At 35.8% G+C, this 19,615-nt stretch overlaps 1 protein-coding gene across 1 annotated transcript; it reads right to left on the bottom strand.

The window, feature by feature from the left end:
• Positions 1-11,257: 11,257 nt before the first annotated feature.
• LOC116308716 (uncharacterized) lies at positions 11,258-19,399 on the bottom strand. The gene is made up of 7 exons (XM_089037272.1): positions 19,294-19,399; positions 18,747-18,816; positions 17,317-17,353; positions 16,609-16,878; positions 15,700-15,963; positions 14,627-14,898; positions 11,258-11,806 (listed from the first exon to the last, which is right to left on the bottom strand). The coding sequence occupies exons 2-6, from the start codon at positions 18,792-18,794 to the stop codon at positions 14,627-14,629; spliced, it is 891 nt and encodes a 296-aa protein (XP_088893398.1). The 5' UTR covers positions 18,795-18,816; positions 19,294-19,399; the 3' UTR covers positions 11,258-11,806.
• Positions 19,400-19,615: the final 216 nt, after the last annotated feature.

Raw genomic sequence — 19,615 nt, 5'->3', positions numbered from 1 at the left:
TAGTGCGTGCACTCTAACTGTTTTGGCTTCCAAGGTCTACTTACAAAGGAACATGAGCTAGATAGCAATATTTATTTTAGGATTTTTTTTTGATTTAGAAATAGAGATAAATAATTTGCCACGCCACGCCACGCACATTCCAGGGTTTGATCTTTGCCGTTCGCAGCGTTATGATCTCTTTAATTTTTCTTCAAATAAATGGAGATTCATTAAAAAAATATCGATAAATTATAAAATGTAAAGCAATTATGAGAGAGGTTTTGAGCAAATAGTAGCCAGTATTTACGTTGATAAATGAAACATTTTGATCTTAAAGCGAGCCGCGTTATTGTGCATGCTTTTGAGACGCCGTTGCACAACGAGCTAATTACGTATGCCGAAATCCGGAAGCTGGAACTGGAATTGGATGATTTCCAGATTGAGTTTGATAAGTATGGTAATAAACGCTCTGTCTGCAAAAGGCTTTTAACACTGTCGTTCGAAATTTTGCAAACTTATCGTTAATTTTCCTTTAGATTTTTAGAGACTCCGATACTAGTAAACCGTCCCAACCAGGGTCTGGTTTATCATTACTCCGAGACGTCACGAAATACCTTATCAGTATTTTTGGAAGCTCAACCAACTAAATCCTCCTTGCATATTGAAACCAGGTCCTCCAGGTCCCCAGGTATCCCAGCTTACCCTGCCAACAGGGTCTTGTTCTTAATGATTTCAGGATAATTTGACTGCAGCTTTCTAAACGTGGAACCTCTAGTACTGAAGGTTCCAACACCAGTACCAAAATCTCTAGGATGCCTCAAGGATTGTATACACTTTTGATCGAGTGAGGAAATGAAGCTTGAAGCTTTGTTATGAGATGTATGATTAATTTCTATTGAATACGGCGACACGAAAATAATAATAATAAATACCTGTTCCAGTTTTACTATTCAGTATCATTTTACATTATATTCATTAGGACATGCATACGGCCTCCTAGGACGACACGCTGGGCACTGATAAAGAGGTTTTCTCATAAAAACCAGTCGATCAACTTTTATAGAATTAACTTCTATGGTATTTCTGTTCACAACCTTTTTCTTTAATATGATTTAACAAGTTAATTTTAAATTGATGTTTAGTTATTGCTAAATCATCTGAACCAACTCGTTGTTTAATGCGAGCCATTAAAGATGTCTCAATATTTTGCTTTTTCGCATAGTTGACCGCAAAAGCCTTGCAGACTATCTACTTTGTGTGATTTAAAAAAGAATAATAAAAATGCTGTTGAACTTTAATTTTGAATGTTATTTCGGAAATAGTTCACCAAATAGGGGTTGCCAGTATATTCGGTTCTATTGCAATTATTTGCAACTATACTAGCTACCGCCAGATTCTTGAATTTTGGTATTCTAGCTAGTAGTGAAGTATGTTTCGTTATACGATTCGTACCAAGGTGATTGAAGACGTTTTGAGTGCCCCATCAATAATATTTTTTACCAAGGAACTCTATATCAATTTGGGCACTGCCTAAAAGCGGAACTCCGGCTGCATGTGTTGTTTTGGCTTGCAAGAAGTTCAAAAATAGTATATAAAACCAAAAGCTCTATTTTGAACTGTTTTCATAAATTTCATCCGAACTCGTTCAGATAAACAACTAGTCGTACCATTTATAAAATATATGTAGATTATGTCTCTCTTAGTCTGGAGTCCGTATTTCCTTAGAAGGAAACAGAGTACCCGGCAAGCAGAGGTTATTTTCCCCCTCCGTAAGGCTGTTCGCCCGTGAGATTAAGTCTATGTTGTTTGTAATGAACTGTCAGGTTAAAATTGGGCAGATCTTCATTGTAGCTTAACATGAAAATATGGTATTGTTAAAAGCCAAACAAAAAAAACAAAAAAACAAAAAAAAAAAAAACAACAAAAAACAAAAAACAAACAAACAAAAAAAAACAAACAAACAAACAAAACAAAACAAAACAAAACAAAAAAACGAAAGGAGCTCTCCAAGAGCTTACCGAGATTCCTAGTTACCCTCCACTGAATAATTCCACTCAAAAAGTGTGTGAAATGATCAAATGTAGGCCCGTGGCTTATTGCTCTTCATAGTTCAGATATAATCACCTCATGATTATACTTTCTCACATTATTCATTATCTCAAACCTTAAAAAATACAATTACAAAAAAAGAAAAAGGAAATAAGTCGATTTACAATCAACTATGCAAGACGCGACAATTACTTCCTCGTGATTTTATTTTTATCTTTCATGTTTAACATCATGATTACAGTTATAGAAATATCGTTCCAAGTTAAAATATTTACCCTCGCTACTTTAATATTGATTTGTTATCTTTATCTTTTATTTTTACCCACTAAATTCCGTCCGTTTGGGATCATGATTTAGAGCAGTTAAATGATTGCCCTAATTCTTTTTAGCTTTTATTATGTTTTGTTGGACCATCCCTCCATTGACCATGGTTACGAGCCACTTTACAGGGCCCAGTTGTTCAAAGCCCGATTAGTGCTAATCCTATAGAGTTAATCCTGGATTAGCACAAACCCAGCTTTGAACAACCCGGCCCAGGTTTCAAAACTCCAACGACGATCCTTGTAGGCAAAAAAAAAAAAAAAAAAAAAAAAAAAAAAAGGAAAAGATGCGTGAAAAACCACCCCACTTTATAGTACTCGAAGCAGAATTGATTCTTCCTTGTTCCAATTTTAGCAAAAGACATTTTTTTTGAAAAACCGCTTCGAGAAGATTTGTTCGTCGTTTCAATGGAAACACCGATTCTCTTGAAGATTCTCGTTCTTGAAGTAATAATTCAAACACGCGAGAGAGTTCTTCCTTTGATTTTCAAACACAATGAGTTTGAGAAGCCGAGTTTTTTAAACTGACTTTGAGGTGTTTGGAAATCAAAGGAAGAACTCTCTCAAGTGTTTCAAATTACTTCTCAAACTCATGAATATTTCTTGGAGAAAGTCAAAGAAAACAAGTTTACGAAATTTAATGCAAATTAAGAACACATTTCCAAACCACCGTCACAGTAGTGATTTGCTTTGTTTTCTCATCATTAAATATTTCATGAGTTTTAGAAATGTACTTCGTGACAAACCATATTGCCACAATGCCCAGGATATCGACTACCCTGAAAACCCCTCGGCATTATGACTTCGATGATTCAACCTTTTCAACCACCTTAATCCAAATAAATATCAATTACTTGACATAGAGTTGAAAATTCTCTTTTTTGAAGATGACCCTGAGAACAATTGTGTGCGAGAAAAAAATCCAAATAACCCTAAAAGTAGTTTTGTAATAACTTGACTGATCCGCGTTTCTTGAATATCTATAGCTACAGACTTTATGAAAAATTTATAAAAAATACTTTTTTGGCGGGATGTATAAATTCAAAACCTCCATTCCTTCCTTTGATATAGTCTTGTCTTTTCTAAAATTGATTTTTAAAGATTTTTTAGAGAACAAGCAGAAATATACGATTTCGACGAAACTTGACCACTGCACTTGTATATTTTTCGCTACTCGCTATCTATCACAGGATAGATAGTGGGTACGTTAGCCAATCAGATTGCAGGATTTGTGATAGTATGCTAGTAAGGTTTATGCTAATGTATCATTAGTAGTGAGAGCTTGAAGCTTCGTTATGAGAATTATGAATTTCTATTGAATAAGGCGACATGAAAATACCTGTTACAGTTTTACTATTTAGTATTATTTCGTATTGTATTTATTGGGACATGCAGACGACCTCCTAGGACGTCACGCTGGACTGCGGTAGAGTGATGAAGAGTGTTTCTCATTAAAACCAATCGATCAACTTAGAATAACTTCTATTGCATTTCTGTTAACAAATTTTTTCTTTAACAAGAAAATTTGAGATTGATTTTTAGTTATTGATTAAATATTGCTTCAACTGAACCAACTCGTTATGAAATATGCCTTATTTTTGCTTTTTCGCATAGTTGGCCGTTCAAATGCTGTTAAACTTTTGAATGTTATTTTTTTAAATAGTTCACCAAATAGGGGTACTTGGTATTCTTTGCATCTACCTCCAGATTCTAGAATTTTGGTATTCTAGTTTTATCTAATAATAATAAAATGTATTTCCGCGCCGTTATGATTCTTGAGGTATAATCAAAGACGTTTTGAGAGCCATGAATAATATCTGAAAATAATATATAAATTTAAGAAGGAGCCCCTTGTGTTGTTTTGCATTGCAAGAAGTTCAAAAATAGTGTGAAAACCAAAATTAAGCTCGTCAGTTTTGAACTGCTCTTACAGATTTCATCGAAACTCAATACATTCATCAGAATAAACAACTAGTCGTGTCTTTAAAATATATTTACATAAATTTATATACATTCGATCCCAAAAACGTTGTCCAAGTGAAAAGAGGTTTATTTAACAGAACATACTCTGATCAAAACACGCGGGATGTTGAGAGAACACGAGAGGAGCGTAGAAAACCACGACGCGTAGCGGAGTGGTTTCCAGCTTCTCGAGTGTTCTCCCAACATCCCAAGTGTTTTGATCAGAGTATCAAACACAGAAAACTGTTTTTGATTTGTTTTATAAAATAACAAAAGCGCGAAAAGATCGAAAAAAAGCAAAGTCTAAGTAAATTCTCCCTACGTGCCGTCTTATTCAAACTGACCAATGAGCGCGCGCGATAGATTAAAAATGACGATAGCGTGTTTTGATACTCTCATCAAACATGGTTTCCGACCAATCCTAGCGCGCGTAGTATACCAATTATTTTATAGAGGACAATAAATGTCACGTGTTCCATTAAATATTCAGTTTTACGCGCGTGGATTTTTAAAATTAGCATGCTGATGCAAAAGTAAATTACAGTATTGAAAACTGAATCTGAAAGATGCCGCGGGCTTTCTCGGATGATTTAAGGTGGAGAATGGTATACCAACATTTGTTTTATGCAAAAAACATACCAGGAGATAGCCGCTAATCTGTTTGTAAGTCCTGAAACGGTCAAACGGACGTGTGCGACATTCTACACTAGTGGAGACATTAATCCTTGGCCCGTCGGTCGACCTCTTCAAACAGGAACACTTTTTCCGCATGAAGAGTATATCGTCATGGAGTGTCTTCTAGAACATCCTGAAATGCAATTGAATGAAATAGCGTCGAAAATATTCAATACAACTGGCTCTGCTTTTAGTGCCCAAACATTATGCAGAACGGTCCACAGGCTTGGATTCACTCGCAAGAAGGTATGGTACATGCAGATTGGTTTGCTCATTACTCATTACTCAGTCTTGCAGAACGTTCTCTAAGTCTGGTAAGGCTTTCACTAGCTCAGAACGTAGCTCTGAAACGGTCTCTAACACTGGAAAATTGGGTAAACTTCTTACAACGTAGCTAGACTTCTTCTTGGAGTCCAAAACCCGAACTTCTAAAGTCTAAAGAACTTGTTTTGAATTACCCGCCGTCGACATTTTCTGCCACGCATGTGATGCAGCACGTTCAGATTCCTATTTCCACACGCGCGTAAAACTGAATATTTAATGAGACACGTGACATTTATTGTCCTATAAACCTCTTTTCACTTGGACAACGTTTTTTGGGATCGACTGTATCTTGTATAAAAAAAAGTATCTCATAAGAAAACAAGTTTTTTTTACCAAATTCTGCCCCCAGATGTAAAATGTGAATAAGAAAAAGATAACTTGATTTTTGGATTCTGCGAATTTTCAAACTGTTGTTTATTTTTCGAATATGAAGAGATCGTTTCAATGATAAATGTTCAAATCGAATAATGAAAGCAAGAATACAAAAATAAAGTTGTCTTTTTCTTATTGGCATTTCACATTGAAATTGAGTAGAAGTGGATGGACGTCATTCAAATAACGACTTTGTTGAAGTTTTCAACCGGTGAACAAAGTATTCGGCTCACTATAGTTTTCTTTCAGGCCAGGAACAAATAACACTTACTAACACCATTAAGCAAATCTCATTAAAGTATAACGTATAACTTTTTTCAACATTTTTTTTTGGATGCAATGTTAATAATAAAAAAGGCTGCTATGGAAACATGATTTTGGGATTTTCACTTTTTGATTCATTAAAATTCGTGGCAAGAGTCCAAAAATCAAATTTGCTCTCCTTTTGAAATTAGTTAGACCATTATTAGATATGAATCCTTGGGAAGTTGGTTTTCGAAAATATTATTTTGTTTTCGAGAAAACAGTCAGAGAAGAAGTTACGTTCGACCGGAGTCCAAAGCAAGAGATGCTCAAAAGGAGTGAAAATGGCCAAACTTTGGACCGAGCGCGCGTAAAAAAAAAACCATCTAAGACAAATTTTGAACTTTCTACTTAAAGTATAGCTCTTCTTTTTCGTTCATTGGACTGGAATTCATGCTTATTGGGGAAGCAAAAAGTTCTGGCAAGGCAATAAGAGGCCTGTGTTTACATATTCTAATTAGTTACATCAAAATAAGAAAATATTCAACAATCTGCAAAATGTCTGATTGAAATCATATTGCTGACTTGTCCTGAAAAAATTCGTTTCGTAAATCTCCAAAATTTGGATTTTTGAATGAAAGACATCCAAGGTATAGTAAATTCCAATAAACCAGATATTATTTTGGATTATCTGTAGTTATCGTGTGGTGGGTGTGCACATGTGACAAACTTCCTAAGTGGGAGAGTAGTAAGGTCGAAAACTAGACTAGCGCGAAGAAAATGAAGTGGTGCATTTCGATTGGATTTTCACTGCATGGTTTTCATCATAGGGAGCTGATTATCTTGATCTCGAATAAAGAAATAATTTAAGATTTCCCCCCTGTTTTTCAACCTTTCAGTTTTATCTAAATCCGAAGTTAACATTGTAGCATGTCCGAGAGCGTTGTTGTCGACCGATATTGAATTAATTATTTCTAGCGGGGTGAGCTCTTTAGGTACACCTCACTTTAAAAAATGTTTTCTCCAAAATTTGGATAGGACAAGCTGTAGAAATTTCACTACCATCTAGATAAAGCTCTGATCTATTGATGTAGGAAGTTTGAAGAAAAAACTTGGAACCGTTTTGAAGAAAACGGCGAAAATGTGATTTTTATCAAAACTCTCATATTTGAGGTTTAAAACGACAATTAGTAAAACAAATTATTCGATGATTTTTAAAGATTTGATGCTGATTTTTCGTAAAGCACATTCGCAAAACTGGGAAATAGATATGTGAAAACTTCAAGGCAATCCATTCAACGGTAATATTTTTACAGCGCGATGTTTTATATGCTTCAAATTTTGGATCGAATTTTCAAGCGGCGTCTGTTAGAATCTAGGATAATCGAAGCACATTATATGAAAAATCCAGTTAAATTGACGCACTAGTTTTACGAAGCGAGTGAGAATAAAATTGTCAAAAATTGTACAAACATATGATGACTCCCCGTTTATCGTTGATTAGCTAATTTTGCTCTGTTTTGAAAATTCATAATTTTTATCTTCTCAAACGTGACATAAGAAAAATGGAAGAATGAATATCGCACGCTTCATATCCTTCGACTGTAAAGGCCATTTGTCGTGAACTAATTAGAGGCGAACATTGTCTCCGACCCCTAGCAACAGTTGACATTCAACCCAACAGCGACATGTTCAAACTGCCAAAAAGAAACAAATTAAGAAACAAACAAAAGCAACAACAACAAACAAACAACAAACCCCCAAAAACAAAAACATAAACAAAACAACAACAACAAAAAGAAAGAAACAAACAAACAAAGAATAAATAAATAAAAACAAAAATTAAAAAAAAAAATTAAAAAAAACAAAAAACAAAACAAAAAAACAACAAAAAAAACAAAAACAAAAAAGAGCTAATAGAGGAAATACGGTAATTGCAGGATGGGACAAGTGTTTCTAGGTGATCTTTATTCTTATATTCATGTTGAACACCATTCTTACAGTTACAGGAAGAGATGACTAGCTAAGAACTAGTGTGAGCTGCGTCGGTGTTTCTAATGAAACAGTAATGATAAAAGGGTAAATTATACACCGTGAAAAGATGAAAAACCTTACTGACGTTTCGGACGCTAGTCCTTCGTCGCAGTAAAAGAGCTTTTACTCTTTTACTCCGACGAAGGACTAGCGTCCGAAACGTCAGTAAGGTTTTTCATCTTTTCACGGTGTATAATTTACTTTTTTATCAATACTCTTACAGTTACAGATGAAGATACTGCTATGATTACTGGGATACCTGTGGTATCACAGTCTTAAAATTCTTTTGTTTTTTATTTTCTATTTTTCTCATCGACAAAATGACAAAATTGCGCAATAGTTGCCCAGGGGTCTTTAGGAACTTACCCAAGAGACCTTTCCGAGCATCTGCTATGGGGTTCACATCCATAGTCCAATCAATTATCATGTACCAGATGTCAATCAATGTCACTATGTTGTCAAGTGATTATGAGAGGGCGGGGCTATCAGATCACGTGGCAGAGGTTTATGTCTACACATGCTCTATTTCGTTGACCGCCGTAATTCAAGACAGCCGAACTAGAAATATTAATTCTTAATCAATTTCGTAAACAAGGATTTCAAGCCGAGAAGATAGCGATGATTCCGAAGCGATTATTTCTTTAAATTTTCCATAAGAAGTTAGGAAATATCCGAAATTTGGATTTTAATGAAAGACAACCAAGTTAAACTTCACTAAACTTAGATTTAAATAAATAAATAAATAAATAAATAAATAAATAAATAAATAAATAAATAAATAAATAAATAAATAAATAAATAAATAAATAAATAAATAAATAAATAAATAAATTCGACTTGATTCGACTTGAACAAGAGAGAATTTAGAGACGCTTTACGTCTCCGTTATAATTGGTCTTTCAGAGACATTCCATCAAAGTGTGTATGTGGTGAAGATTTCTCGGTCGATCACGCAATGATATGTAAACGTGGTGGATTCGTAATTCAACGTCACAACGAATTACGCAATCTGGAGGCTGAGCTTCTTAGCACAGTATGCAACGACGTAGAGATTGAGCCCTTGTTACAATCAATCTCAGATGAGAAACTAAGCAAAGGAGCAAACAAAGCTGCAGACGCAAGACTTGACATCCATGCACGAGGTTTCTGGGAGAAGCAACGTTCTGCCTTTTTTGACGTAAGGGTTTGTCACCCAAATGCAGATACGTACAAAGATCTAGATCTACCCAAAATCTACAAGCTACATGAAAATGACAAGAAGCGGAAATACACCGAAAGAGTAAACGAAATCGAACATGGAACATTTACTCCCCTTGTCTTTTGTACAACAGGAGGTATGAGTAAAGAATGCAAAACATATCACAGCAGGCTTGCTGAACTGATAGCCCGAAAGAAAGGTGAAGAGTACCACAAAACAATGGCATGGATTAGGGCCAAGACTTGTTTCTCTCTGTTAAGATCTGCACTTGTATGTCTACGAGGCTCAAGGACTATAAAAAGAACTTATAATGATATAAACAACATAGACTTAGACATTCAGGTTGCTGAAAGCGCCATTTTATAAATTTAGATTTTTAGCTTATTAACGTAGATTTTTAGATAAAGATACATAGTTATATATTTAATATATATTTCAATTTTCCTTATTAGTCAGTTTTTCATCTTATAATTCCTTCTTCTTTGTAAGTATTATATATTAACATATTCATATTTAAATAATGGACAAATTCTATTCGTTTTTTACAATCTTGAAAAAATGTATAAATATTTAAAATTTATTAATTATTGATTAGAGATTATTGTTATTATTAATTATTGATTAAAGACTATATATCCTTATTTAATAAATAAATAAATAAATAAATAAATAAATAAATAAATAAATAAATAAATAAATAAATAAATAAATAAATAAATAAATAAATAAATAAATAAATAAGTAAATAAGTAAATAAATGAATAAATAAGTAAATAAATAAATAAATAAATAAATAAATAAATAAATAAATAAATAAATAAATAAATAAATTTTAAAAAAATCATTTATTTAAGTGTCTAGTCGTTCTAGCGATTTCGCACTAATTGGGGACACTTTTCGCTCACACGCACTACCACTACATTAAATGTTCTATGCACACAACCACTGAAATCACATGTTGATTTTTACGGGGGGAGGAAGCCGGAGAACCCGGAGAAAACCCTCGTATCATAGGAGAGAACAACACATCAAACAAACTCAATTCACATGTGGCGACCGCAGGGCTTGAACCAACGACCCGACCCGTTGGACTCACAGCGGTGAAAGACGACGCGTTAGCCGCGAACGCCACCTATGCTACGCAACTTGACATTTTATTGGATTATCTGTAGTTATCTTTCGTTTTTCAAGTAAAATTAACCAGGAATTCAAAGCGTAATAATGTCGGCCATGGAAAACTTTGTCGAAGAATTTTTCAAGAACAAAACTAGCCCCTGGGGTGGCTGGTGGTGGGTTAGTACTAAGGTCGAAAACAAAGACTCGAGTGAAGAAAACAATGCAGGGTATTTCAATGTTTTTTTTCTTCACTTCATTGTTTTCATTATGGGGGAAATTATCTTCATCTCGAAGGTGAAAAAAAAATTGAAGATTTTAGCTGGATTTTATTTTCATCTTTCAGTTTTACCTATAAATTGTCCCTGTGCCTATTGGGAGCAGTGCCTAAATTTATATTATTATGATGTTATTCATTCTAGCCCTATTTTGTTAAGAATTCTCCACTGACAAGCACCCCCCTCATTGTCTGGTTACAAGAGTCATTATATTATTTCAGTATATGAACATTTCTCAATAATTCCTTTGGATTTTGGTCTTACGAAATAACTTTTTAAAGCGTCTGTCTGAGTTTGAGTTTTTATGGTATTTGAACACGTCTAAAGTTAAGTTAAATGCAAAGCCATTTTCATAAAAAAGCGTCTTCGTTCTTACGAGGGTATCACTTAATGGCCCTCGTTGGAATTGGAATTTAGGAGTTGATTTTTGTGGAGAAAGGAAAACCGGAAAATCTGGAGAAAGACCCTTGAAGTACATGAAAGAACCAACAAACAACTCTACTCACATACGACACCAAGCCCAAGCGCTTTCACCACTACGCTACCCGTGCACCCACGTGAGGGCCTCAGAGGATAGAGACCATCAAACAGGTAGAGAGAAAAGATGCGTTTTTGCGTTAAAACTAGAATGAGGCCATTTTCATTTCCTTTACTAGCGCTGAAGGGATCCCTAATTCTAAAAAGCTTTCATAAAATAACTTCATCTGAAATCATCCATCGCCTATTTTTATTACTATTTGGTTACATTCGTTATAATTCATATATAACCTTGTATGATAGCCGTTATAATTATATCCATTTTAAAATTACTGGTGATAAGAGCTGATTGGTTCTCAGCAGTGCGATTTAAACACGAGTCGCACTATTTTGAGTTTGAGCACTGTTTTAAATAGCCAAGTAAATATCAGAACAAATATCATTTGTCAAATATCAATTTTCATGTCGAAGACAGATTTTTGATTAAATTTTTCATTAAGATAAGATGTTAAAACGATTATTACTGCAGGAGATTTCAAAATAGGTATGATTAAGTGGTAATTGAACTTCGTTTGTGCAATTTTGGTCTGAATTCAAACTTGTGATAAACTTGTGACCGGCTACGCGGTCGTGCAATTTTGTAATCACACGTTTGATTTCAGACCAAATTGCACTTCACTCGGGTTTAATTACCATTATTTATAATTATTTTAATTCAATTAGTGCAAGGATTAATCTAAATGGCGTTTGATGCAATCCATTGTGTGTTGATGATCCAATACCTTTATCGTTAAAAACAAAAACAAAACAAAAAAAGAATAAATAATTTTTAAAAAGAAACTTATTGATTAATTAATTTGTTCATTCACGTTACGTTATTTTTCTTCTCTTTTTTATATGTTCAAAAGACTAAAATCAATATTACTTAATAAAGGTTAAGCTATTGACAACGGTGATCAAAATGCTGCTTGGTGATAATGTTAGTGTTTGTTTTCGTGATGTTGTTGGTGATAATGTTAGTGTTTGTTTTCGTGATGTTGTTGGTGATAATGTTAGTGTTTGTTTTCGTGATGTTGTTGGTGATAATGTTAGTGTTTGTTTTCGTGATGTTGTTGTTGGTGATAATGTTAGTGTTTGTTTTCGTGATGTTGTTGGTGGTGATAATGTTAGTGTTTGTTTTCGTGAGGTTGTTGGTGATAATGTTAGTGTTTGTTTTCGTGATGTTGTTGGTGGTGATAATGTTAGTGTTTGTTTTCGTGATGTTGTTGTTGGTGATAATGTTAGTGTTTGTTTTCGTGATGTTGTTGGTGGTGATAATGTTAGTGTTTGTTTTCGTGAGGTTGTTGGTGATAATGTTAGTGTTTGTTTTCGTGATGTTGTTGTTGGTGATAATGTTAGTGTTTGTTTTCGTGATGTTGGTGGTGATAATGTTAGTGTTTGTTTTCGTGATGTTGTTGGTGGTGATAATGTTAGTGTTTGTTTTCGTGATGTTGTTGGTGGTGATAATGTTAGTGTTTGTTTTCGTGATGTTGTTGTTGGTGATAATGTTAGTGTTTGTTTTCGTGATGTTGTTAGTGGTGATAATGTTAGTGTTTGTTTTCGTGATGTTGTTGGTGGTGATAATGTTAGTGTTTGTTTTCGTGATGTTGTTGTTGGTGATAATGTTAGTGTTTGTTTTCGTGATGTTGTTGGTGATAATGTTAGTGTTTGTTTTCGTGAGGTTGTTGGTGATAATGTTAGTGCCTGTTTTCGTGATGTTGTTGTTGGTGATAATGTTAGTGTTTGTTTTCGTGATGTTGTTGGTGGTGATAATGTTAGTATTTGTTTTCGTGATGTTGTTGGTGGTGATAATGTTAGTGTTTGTTTTCGTGATGTTGTTGGTGGTGATAATGTTAGTGTTTGTTTTCGTGATGTTGTTGGTGGTGATAATGTTAGTGTTTGTTTTCGTGATGTTGTTGGTGGTGATAATTGTGATTGCTTTTTTGCTTTTGCGATTTCATAGGTGATCGTTTTGCTTCTATTGTGTGCGTGTTTTTTTTTTAATATAAAACTTAATGTTGGTGGTGATGATAGAAATTCTGATTTTGGTTAGGATGATGAAGCTGCTTTTTGCTTCCATTGTCAGTAATCTTTTTATACGGATCCCTTGATGGTGGTCGTGTTGATAGTGATGATAATAGTGGCGATGCTGCTGCTGCTTTGACTTCTATTGTGATCTTTTTATATATATTGATGTTGGTGACACGTGATAATGTTAGTGTTTGTTTTCGTGATGTTGTTGGTGGTGATAATGTTAGTGTTTGTTTTCGTGATGTTGTTGGTGGTGATAATGTTAGTGTTTGTTTTCGTGATGTTGTTTGTGGTGATAATAGTGATTGCTTTTTTGCTTTTGCGATTTCATAGGTGATCGTTTTGCTTCTATTGTGTGCGTGTTTTTTTAAATATAAAACTTAATGTTGGTGGTGATGATAGAAATTCTGATTTTGGTTAGGATGATGAAGCTGCTTTTTGCTTCCATTGTCAGTAATCTTTTTATACGGATCCCTTGATGGTGGTCGTGTTGATAGTGATGATAATAGTGGCGATGCTGCTGCTGCTTTGACTTCTATTGTGATCTTTTTATATATATTGATGGTGGTGACACGTGATGATGGTGGTGGTGACGATAATGGTAATGGTTTATGGATATGATGGTGGTGCCGATGATAGTGGTAATGGTTTATGGATATGATGGTGGTGATGATGATAGTGGTAATGGTTTATGGATATATATGATGGTGGTGATGATGATAGTGGTAATGGTTTATGGATATGATGGTGGTGGCGATGGTAGTGTAAATGGTTTATGGATATATATGATGGTGGTGGTGATGATAGTGGTAATCGTTTATGGATATGATGGTGGTGGCGATGGTAGTGTAAATGGTTTATATATGATGGTGGTGGTGATGATAGTGGTAATGGTTTATGCATATGATGGTGGTGATGATGATAGTGGTAATGGTTTTTATATGATGGTGGTGGTGATGATAGTGGTAATGGTTCATGGATATGATGGTGGTGGTGATGATAGTGGTAATGGCTTATGGATATGATGGTAGTGGTGACGATAGTGGTAATGGTTTATGGATATATATGATGGTGGTGATGATGATAGTGGTAATGGTTTATGGATATGATGGTGGTGGCGATGGTAGTGTAAATGGTTTATGGATATATGATGGTGGTGGTGATGATAGTGGTAATGGTTTATGGATATGATGGTGGTGATGATGATAGTGGTAATGGTTTATGGATATGATGGTGGTGGTGATGATAGTGGTAATGGTTTATGGATATATATGATGGTGGTGATGATGATAGTGGTAATGGTTTGTGGATTTGATGGTGGTGGTGATGATAGTGGTAATGGTTCATGGATATGATGGTGGTGGTGATGATAGTGGTAATGGTTCATGGATATGATGGTGGTGATAATGATAATGGTAATGGTTTGTGGATTTGATGGTGGTGGGGATGACTATGCTACTTTTTGCTGTCACTGTGGCCGTATTGATTGCTCAGTTGATTCTTTTACATAAAGAGAATCTTTATAGTCTTACCTAAAAAAAGAGGTAAACATCATTGGCGAACCAGCCACCAACTCCTCCGTTGCATTTGTCAGACTTGCCGTACTTGCCATACACGCTTTCATGATGAGCGCCGGTGCTGCCAAAGCACTGGCCTCCAAACTGGACGCCAAATCCCTTGTATCCTTTTTTCTTGGCAGTATAAGCACAGTTGTTTACAGCAGTCGCTGAGGGAAAGGTGCCGATCAACCAGCTAATGGCTCGGGTAAAGAGACGGTCTGAATAACAACCAACATGGCGATAGGCTGTGGACATAAAAACGATAGAAAGATTAACATTATAACTAGCTGGCACATTGGTAGAAATTAACAGATATTTCTCAATGAGTTATATATAGTATGCTCTTATCAACTACTGCAGACAAACAGACAACATGATGACAGACAGACAGATCGACATCAGACAGATCGTTCGGCAGGCTAGAAAAAGATAGCCGGGCAAGTACTCAGGCAAGTAATCAGGCCGGAAAATGTCAGATTTATATCATCATTGAGTCAGTTTCTTTTATTCACTGACGGCCTTTATCTTTCATATTCACCCAACTTAATATTCTTACATATTCTTAAACAAAGAAATGTCCAGGTTGATATCTAGTTATCAACCTCCCGAGGAGGTTGATATCTATTAGTTATCAACCTCCCGAGGAGGTTGATATCTATTAGTTATCAACCTCCCGAGGAGGTTGATATCTATTAGTTATCAACCCCGTTTTAAGAGACTTCCCCAATGATGATATAAGGAGGCTATATACCGTATACCTCGGTGGATATGGGTTATACTCCCGGCTTCGTCTCGGGTTGACATATCTCATATCCATCTCGGTAACGGTATATAACCTTTAAAAATAGACAGCTAAGCGGCAGGAAGGCTGACAAACAGACCGAGACTGACAAAGAGTCATGAACAGACAGATTGACACTACACACCGATATTAAGAAAGAAGCATAATTACAGATAGAAAGATAGACAGATACAGACAAACTTGCATAAAACTAAAAGGAAAACTGAAATCAAGCAAACGAGTCATGTATATGAGGTGTATTTACGTTTAAGCGAATAAACATCGTTTGCCAGTGTTCCACCAACGCCATTCTCACAACCGTCAGATTTTCCATATTTGTCAAAATCTTGTTCAGACTCGGGTCCGGTCCAGCATTCTCCTCCGAACTGTACAGCATAAACAGGAAATCCTTCTTTCTCAGCCAAAGCTGCGCACTTACTGACCGCTCGTTCAGCAGGGAATTTTCCAAGGTACTTGGGAAATGCTCGGCCTTCTTTTTCGTCCTTGTAGCAGCCGTTGTGGTATTCCTCTTTAAAAAAAAAAAAAAAAAATTAGGTAAGTTTTTGTGTTTCGTTAAGAAATATCACATTTTAACACATCTGTAAATCGCTTTAAGAGTGCCATTTGCTTCCTTCATAAAGATTTTGCGTGCAGCTGATCGGACTTTAAAAAAACGTCTAAATTATCATTGGTCTTTTAATATTCCTTAGACATGAAATACTTTTTTAAATAGAAGTTTATTATAATAATCAGTTTTACAATCATAACTCCGCATTGGTTCGCACATGCAGGCACGTACACTACCTTTATGTTTAATGTTTGCAGCATACAACTTTAAAATCATACGTTTTTTACAACAACTGGATTGAATAAGAAGAAAACTTAAACACTGTGTAAAAACGTTTGTAACTATACAATTATACATTTCGAAGGTTAGTCGTTCGTCGGAGTAAAAGAGGATTTTCACGTCGATGACAAGTGGCCGGGGAAACCGAGGGGTCCGGAAAAAGAACCCTCAATGTAAGGGAGAGAACAACTCCGTCATCGAACAAACTCAACTCACATATGCTGTTCACTATCGAACACCCAAGGTTTGTACTCACACTGCGGTGAGAAACAGCACCCAAACTGCGCATGCATAAAAATTTAAAAGAACGTTTTGTGTGAACAATACCTGGGAATGCATAAACATCGTTTGCCCAGGATCCCCCAACGCCATTAGAGCACTGTGAACTCGATCCGTATTGGTCGTAAGTCTTTTCAGCAGATGGTCCGCTAAAGCACTGTTTGCCATACTGAACACCGAACACTTTGTAACCATTAAATTCAGCCAGATCGGCACATTTCTTGATTACTCCACCAGGAGATGTGAAAATGTAAGTCCACAAGTGTTTTGGGATGGCTCTTGCGGCTTTATCCGTGTAGCAGCCGAGATGTTTGTACTCTGTGTTAAAAACAAAATATCAGATGAGTAAAAATCAGATGCCTTGTAATAACCCTCCATATGACATTAACTTTTCTCATTTAAATCCCCCCCCCCCCCCCCCCGAGTTTGCTTTGAACCCCAAATTGGCGTCACAAGTAAGGGATAGATAGATAGGACCCTCATTGCAGACTTTCGTCACCCAGAATACATTGCGCACATTTCAAGATGGCGGATCTTAAACGTAAATTTGTGGGAACGACAGCGGTCAATTTCAGTTAAGAATGTTTGGTAGATTAATTTGATTTAGGTTTAAAGTGTAATTTTGAGCAAAAAAGGATAACATGGTATCTCTAATCTTCACACCACGGAAATTAGATGCACAGTCGCAAGCTGCAGGTAGCCCTAGTTTACGCTCCCTAAGAGCTTCTTGTATTAAAATAGCAAGGATTTCCTCACCTTCGAAGGTTCTTTTGACTTCCTCATCATTACATTCCTATGAATCAAGAGATAATCCTTAACAAATAATCAAACACACACAACAATAAAAGACTAAAGGACTGTAGGACTGCACGACTGCAGGACTAAAGGACTGCAGGACTGCAGGACTAAAGGACTAAAGGACTGCAGGACTAAAGGACTAAAGGACTAAAGGACTAAAGGACTAAAGGACTAAAGGACTAAGGACGAAAGACTAAAGGACTAAAGGACTAAAGGACTAAAGGACTAAAGGACTAAAGGACTAAAGGACTAAAGGACTAAAGGACTAAGTAAAGGACTAAAGGACTAAAGGACTAAAGGACTAAAGGACTAAAGGACTAAAGACTAAAGGACTAAAGGACTAAAGGACTAAAGGACTAAAGGACTAAAGGACTAAAGGACTAAAGGGACTAAAGGACTAAAGGACTAAAGGACTAAAGGACTAAAGGACTAATGACTAAAGGACTAAAGGACTAAAGGACTAAAGGACTAAAGGACTAAAGGACTAAAGGACTAAAGGACTAAAGGACTAAAGGACTAAAGGACTAAAGGACTAAAGGACTAAAGGACTAAGGACTAAAGGACTAAAGGACTAAGGACTAAAGGACTAAAGGACTAAAAGGACTAAAGGACTAAAGGACTAAAGGACTAAAGGACTAAAGGACTAAAGGACTAAAGGACTAAAGGACTAAAGGACTAAAGGACTAAAGGACTAAAGGACTAAAGGACTAAAGGACTAAAGGACTAAAGGACTAAAGGACTAAAGGACTAAAGGACTAAAGGACAAAGGACTAAAGGACTAAAGGACTAAAGGACTAAAGGACTAAAGGACTAAAGGACTAGGAAAGGACTAAAGGACTAAAGGAACTAAGGACTAAAGGACTAAAGGCTAAAGGACTAAAGGACTAAAGACTAAAGACTAAGGACTAAAGGACTAAAGGACTAAAGACAAGGACTAAAGGACTAAAGGACTAAGGACTAAAGGACTAAAGGACTAAAGGACTAAAGGACTAAGGACTAAGGACTAAAGGACTAAAGGACTAAAGGACTAAAGGACTAAAGGACTAAGGACTAAGACTAGGACTAAAGGACTAAAGGACTAAAGGACTAAAGACTAAGGACTAAAGGACTAAAGGACTAAAGGGACTAAAGGACTAAAGGACTAAAGGACTAAAGGACTAAAGGACTAAAGGACTAAAGGACTAAAGGACTAAAGGACTAAAGGACTAAAGGACTAAAGGACTAAAGGACTAAGGACTAAAGGACTAGGACTAAGGACTAAGGACTAAAGGACTAAAGGACTAAAGGACTAAAGGACTAAAGGACTAAAGGACTAAAGGACTAAAGGACTAAGGGACTAAAGGACTAAACTTACCATATAAGAATGAGACCTGAAACTTTCTACTTACCATTCCAGTGATGGACAGTAAGGCAACCACGACAAATAACTTCATCATATTGATACCAATGCCTTCGATTCTAAAAACCACATTCAGATTGGATTAATTGTATATTAAACTTGAAAGTTGAGAAGAATCGGAATCAAGGGTGACAGTAGAGTTTGCTGATTTGGGGGATTTCCACTAGCTTCTACAACCCTCTCTCTCTCTCTCTCTCTCTCTCTCTCGATAAAATCAACTCTATAGGTACCCAACCTCGTGAGTTAGCCGTGCGCTAAACTAGATTATCCTAGATGGTTTGATCTGTGAGTCACTAGCTATAGCCGTAACCTGACTCTGATCAGACGAAAAGTTGTTTCAGGGTTAGATCTTTGAGTTAGCCGTAACCTATCTTTGATCAGCCCAGAGGTTAATTCAAGGGTTCGATCTGTGAGGTAGCCATACTCAGTATTTGGTCAGCCCAGAGTTCGATTAAGAGTTCGATCTGCGAGTTAGCCATGCAGGTTGTTTAAGGGTTAGACAAGAGAAAGAAACATTTTCTAAGTTTGCTTCTTACCTGTTGATCCGTAGTATTCGTAGATCCCTCAGTCACGATTGTGAGTATTTTGCGAGTAGAGCAACTCATATATATATGGACAACACAAGCACTAACTATGCATGTGTCATCAGTGATTGATATGCAGACGCAAACCAACTATTTAAAAAACCAATAACGTCGAATAGCATTTTTTTAATAAGAATTTTTAAAAATAAGAATTGGCATTTTTGTAATTGCTTCGAAAATAAATTAAAAAATAACCCCAAGGTTAAACGCACTTGTTGAATCGCGTCAATGTGGTAAAGAGTTATTTTGTTGACCATGATAAGGCCATTTTCAT

This window comes from Actinia tenebrosa, unplaced genomic scaffold (assembly GCF_029948245.1).
Source record: "Actinia tenebrosa isolate PJP-AT-01 unplaced genomic scaffold, QUT_ActTen_1.0 PGA_scaffold4__44_contigs__length_22323623, whole genome shotgun sequence".
NCBI lineage: Eukaryota > Metazoa > Cnidaria > Anthozoa > Actiniaria > Actiniidae > Actinia > Actinia tenebrosa.
The sequence above is the reverse complement of the archived record's forward strand: the minus strand, read 5'-3'. Positions and strand labels throughout refer to the sequence as shown.

Bases quoted from the DNA above. Each gene is read 5' to 3' on its own strand.
- LOC116308716 (XM_089037272.1), bottom strand. From the start codon at position 18,794: ATGATGAAGTTATTTGTCGTGGTTGCCTTACTGTCCATCACTGGAATG. The intron at 15,964-16,608 runs GTATTGTTCACA...TTTTTTTTAAAG, and splicing joins CGATGTTTATGCATTCCCAG to AGGAATACCACAACGGCTGC. The intron at 14,899-15,699 runs GTAAATACACCT...TTATGTCCACAG, and splicing joins CGATGTTTATTCGCTTAAAC to CCTATCGCCATGTTGGTTGT.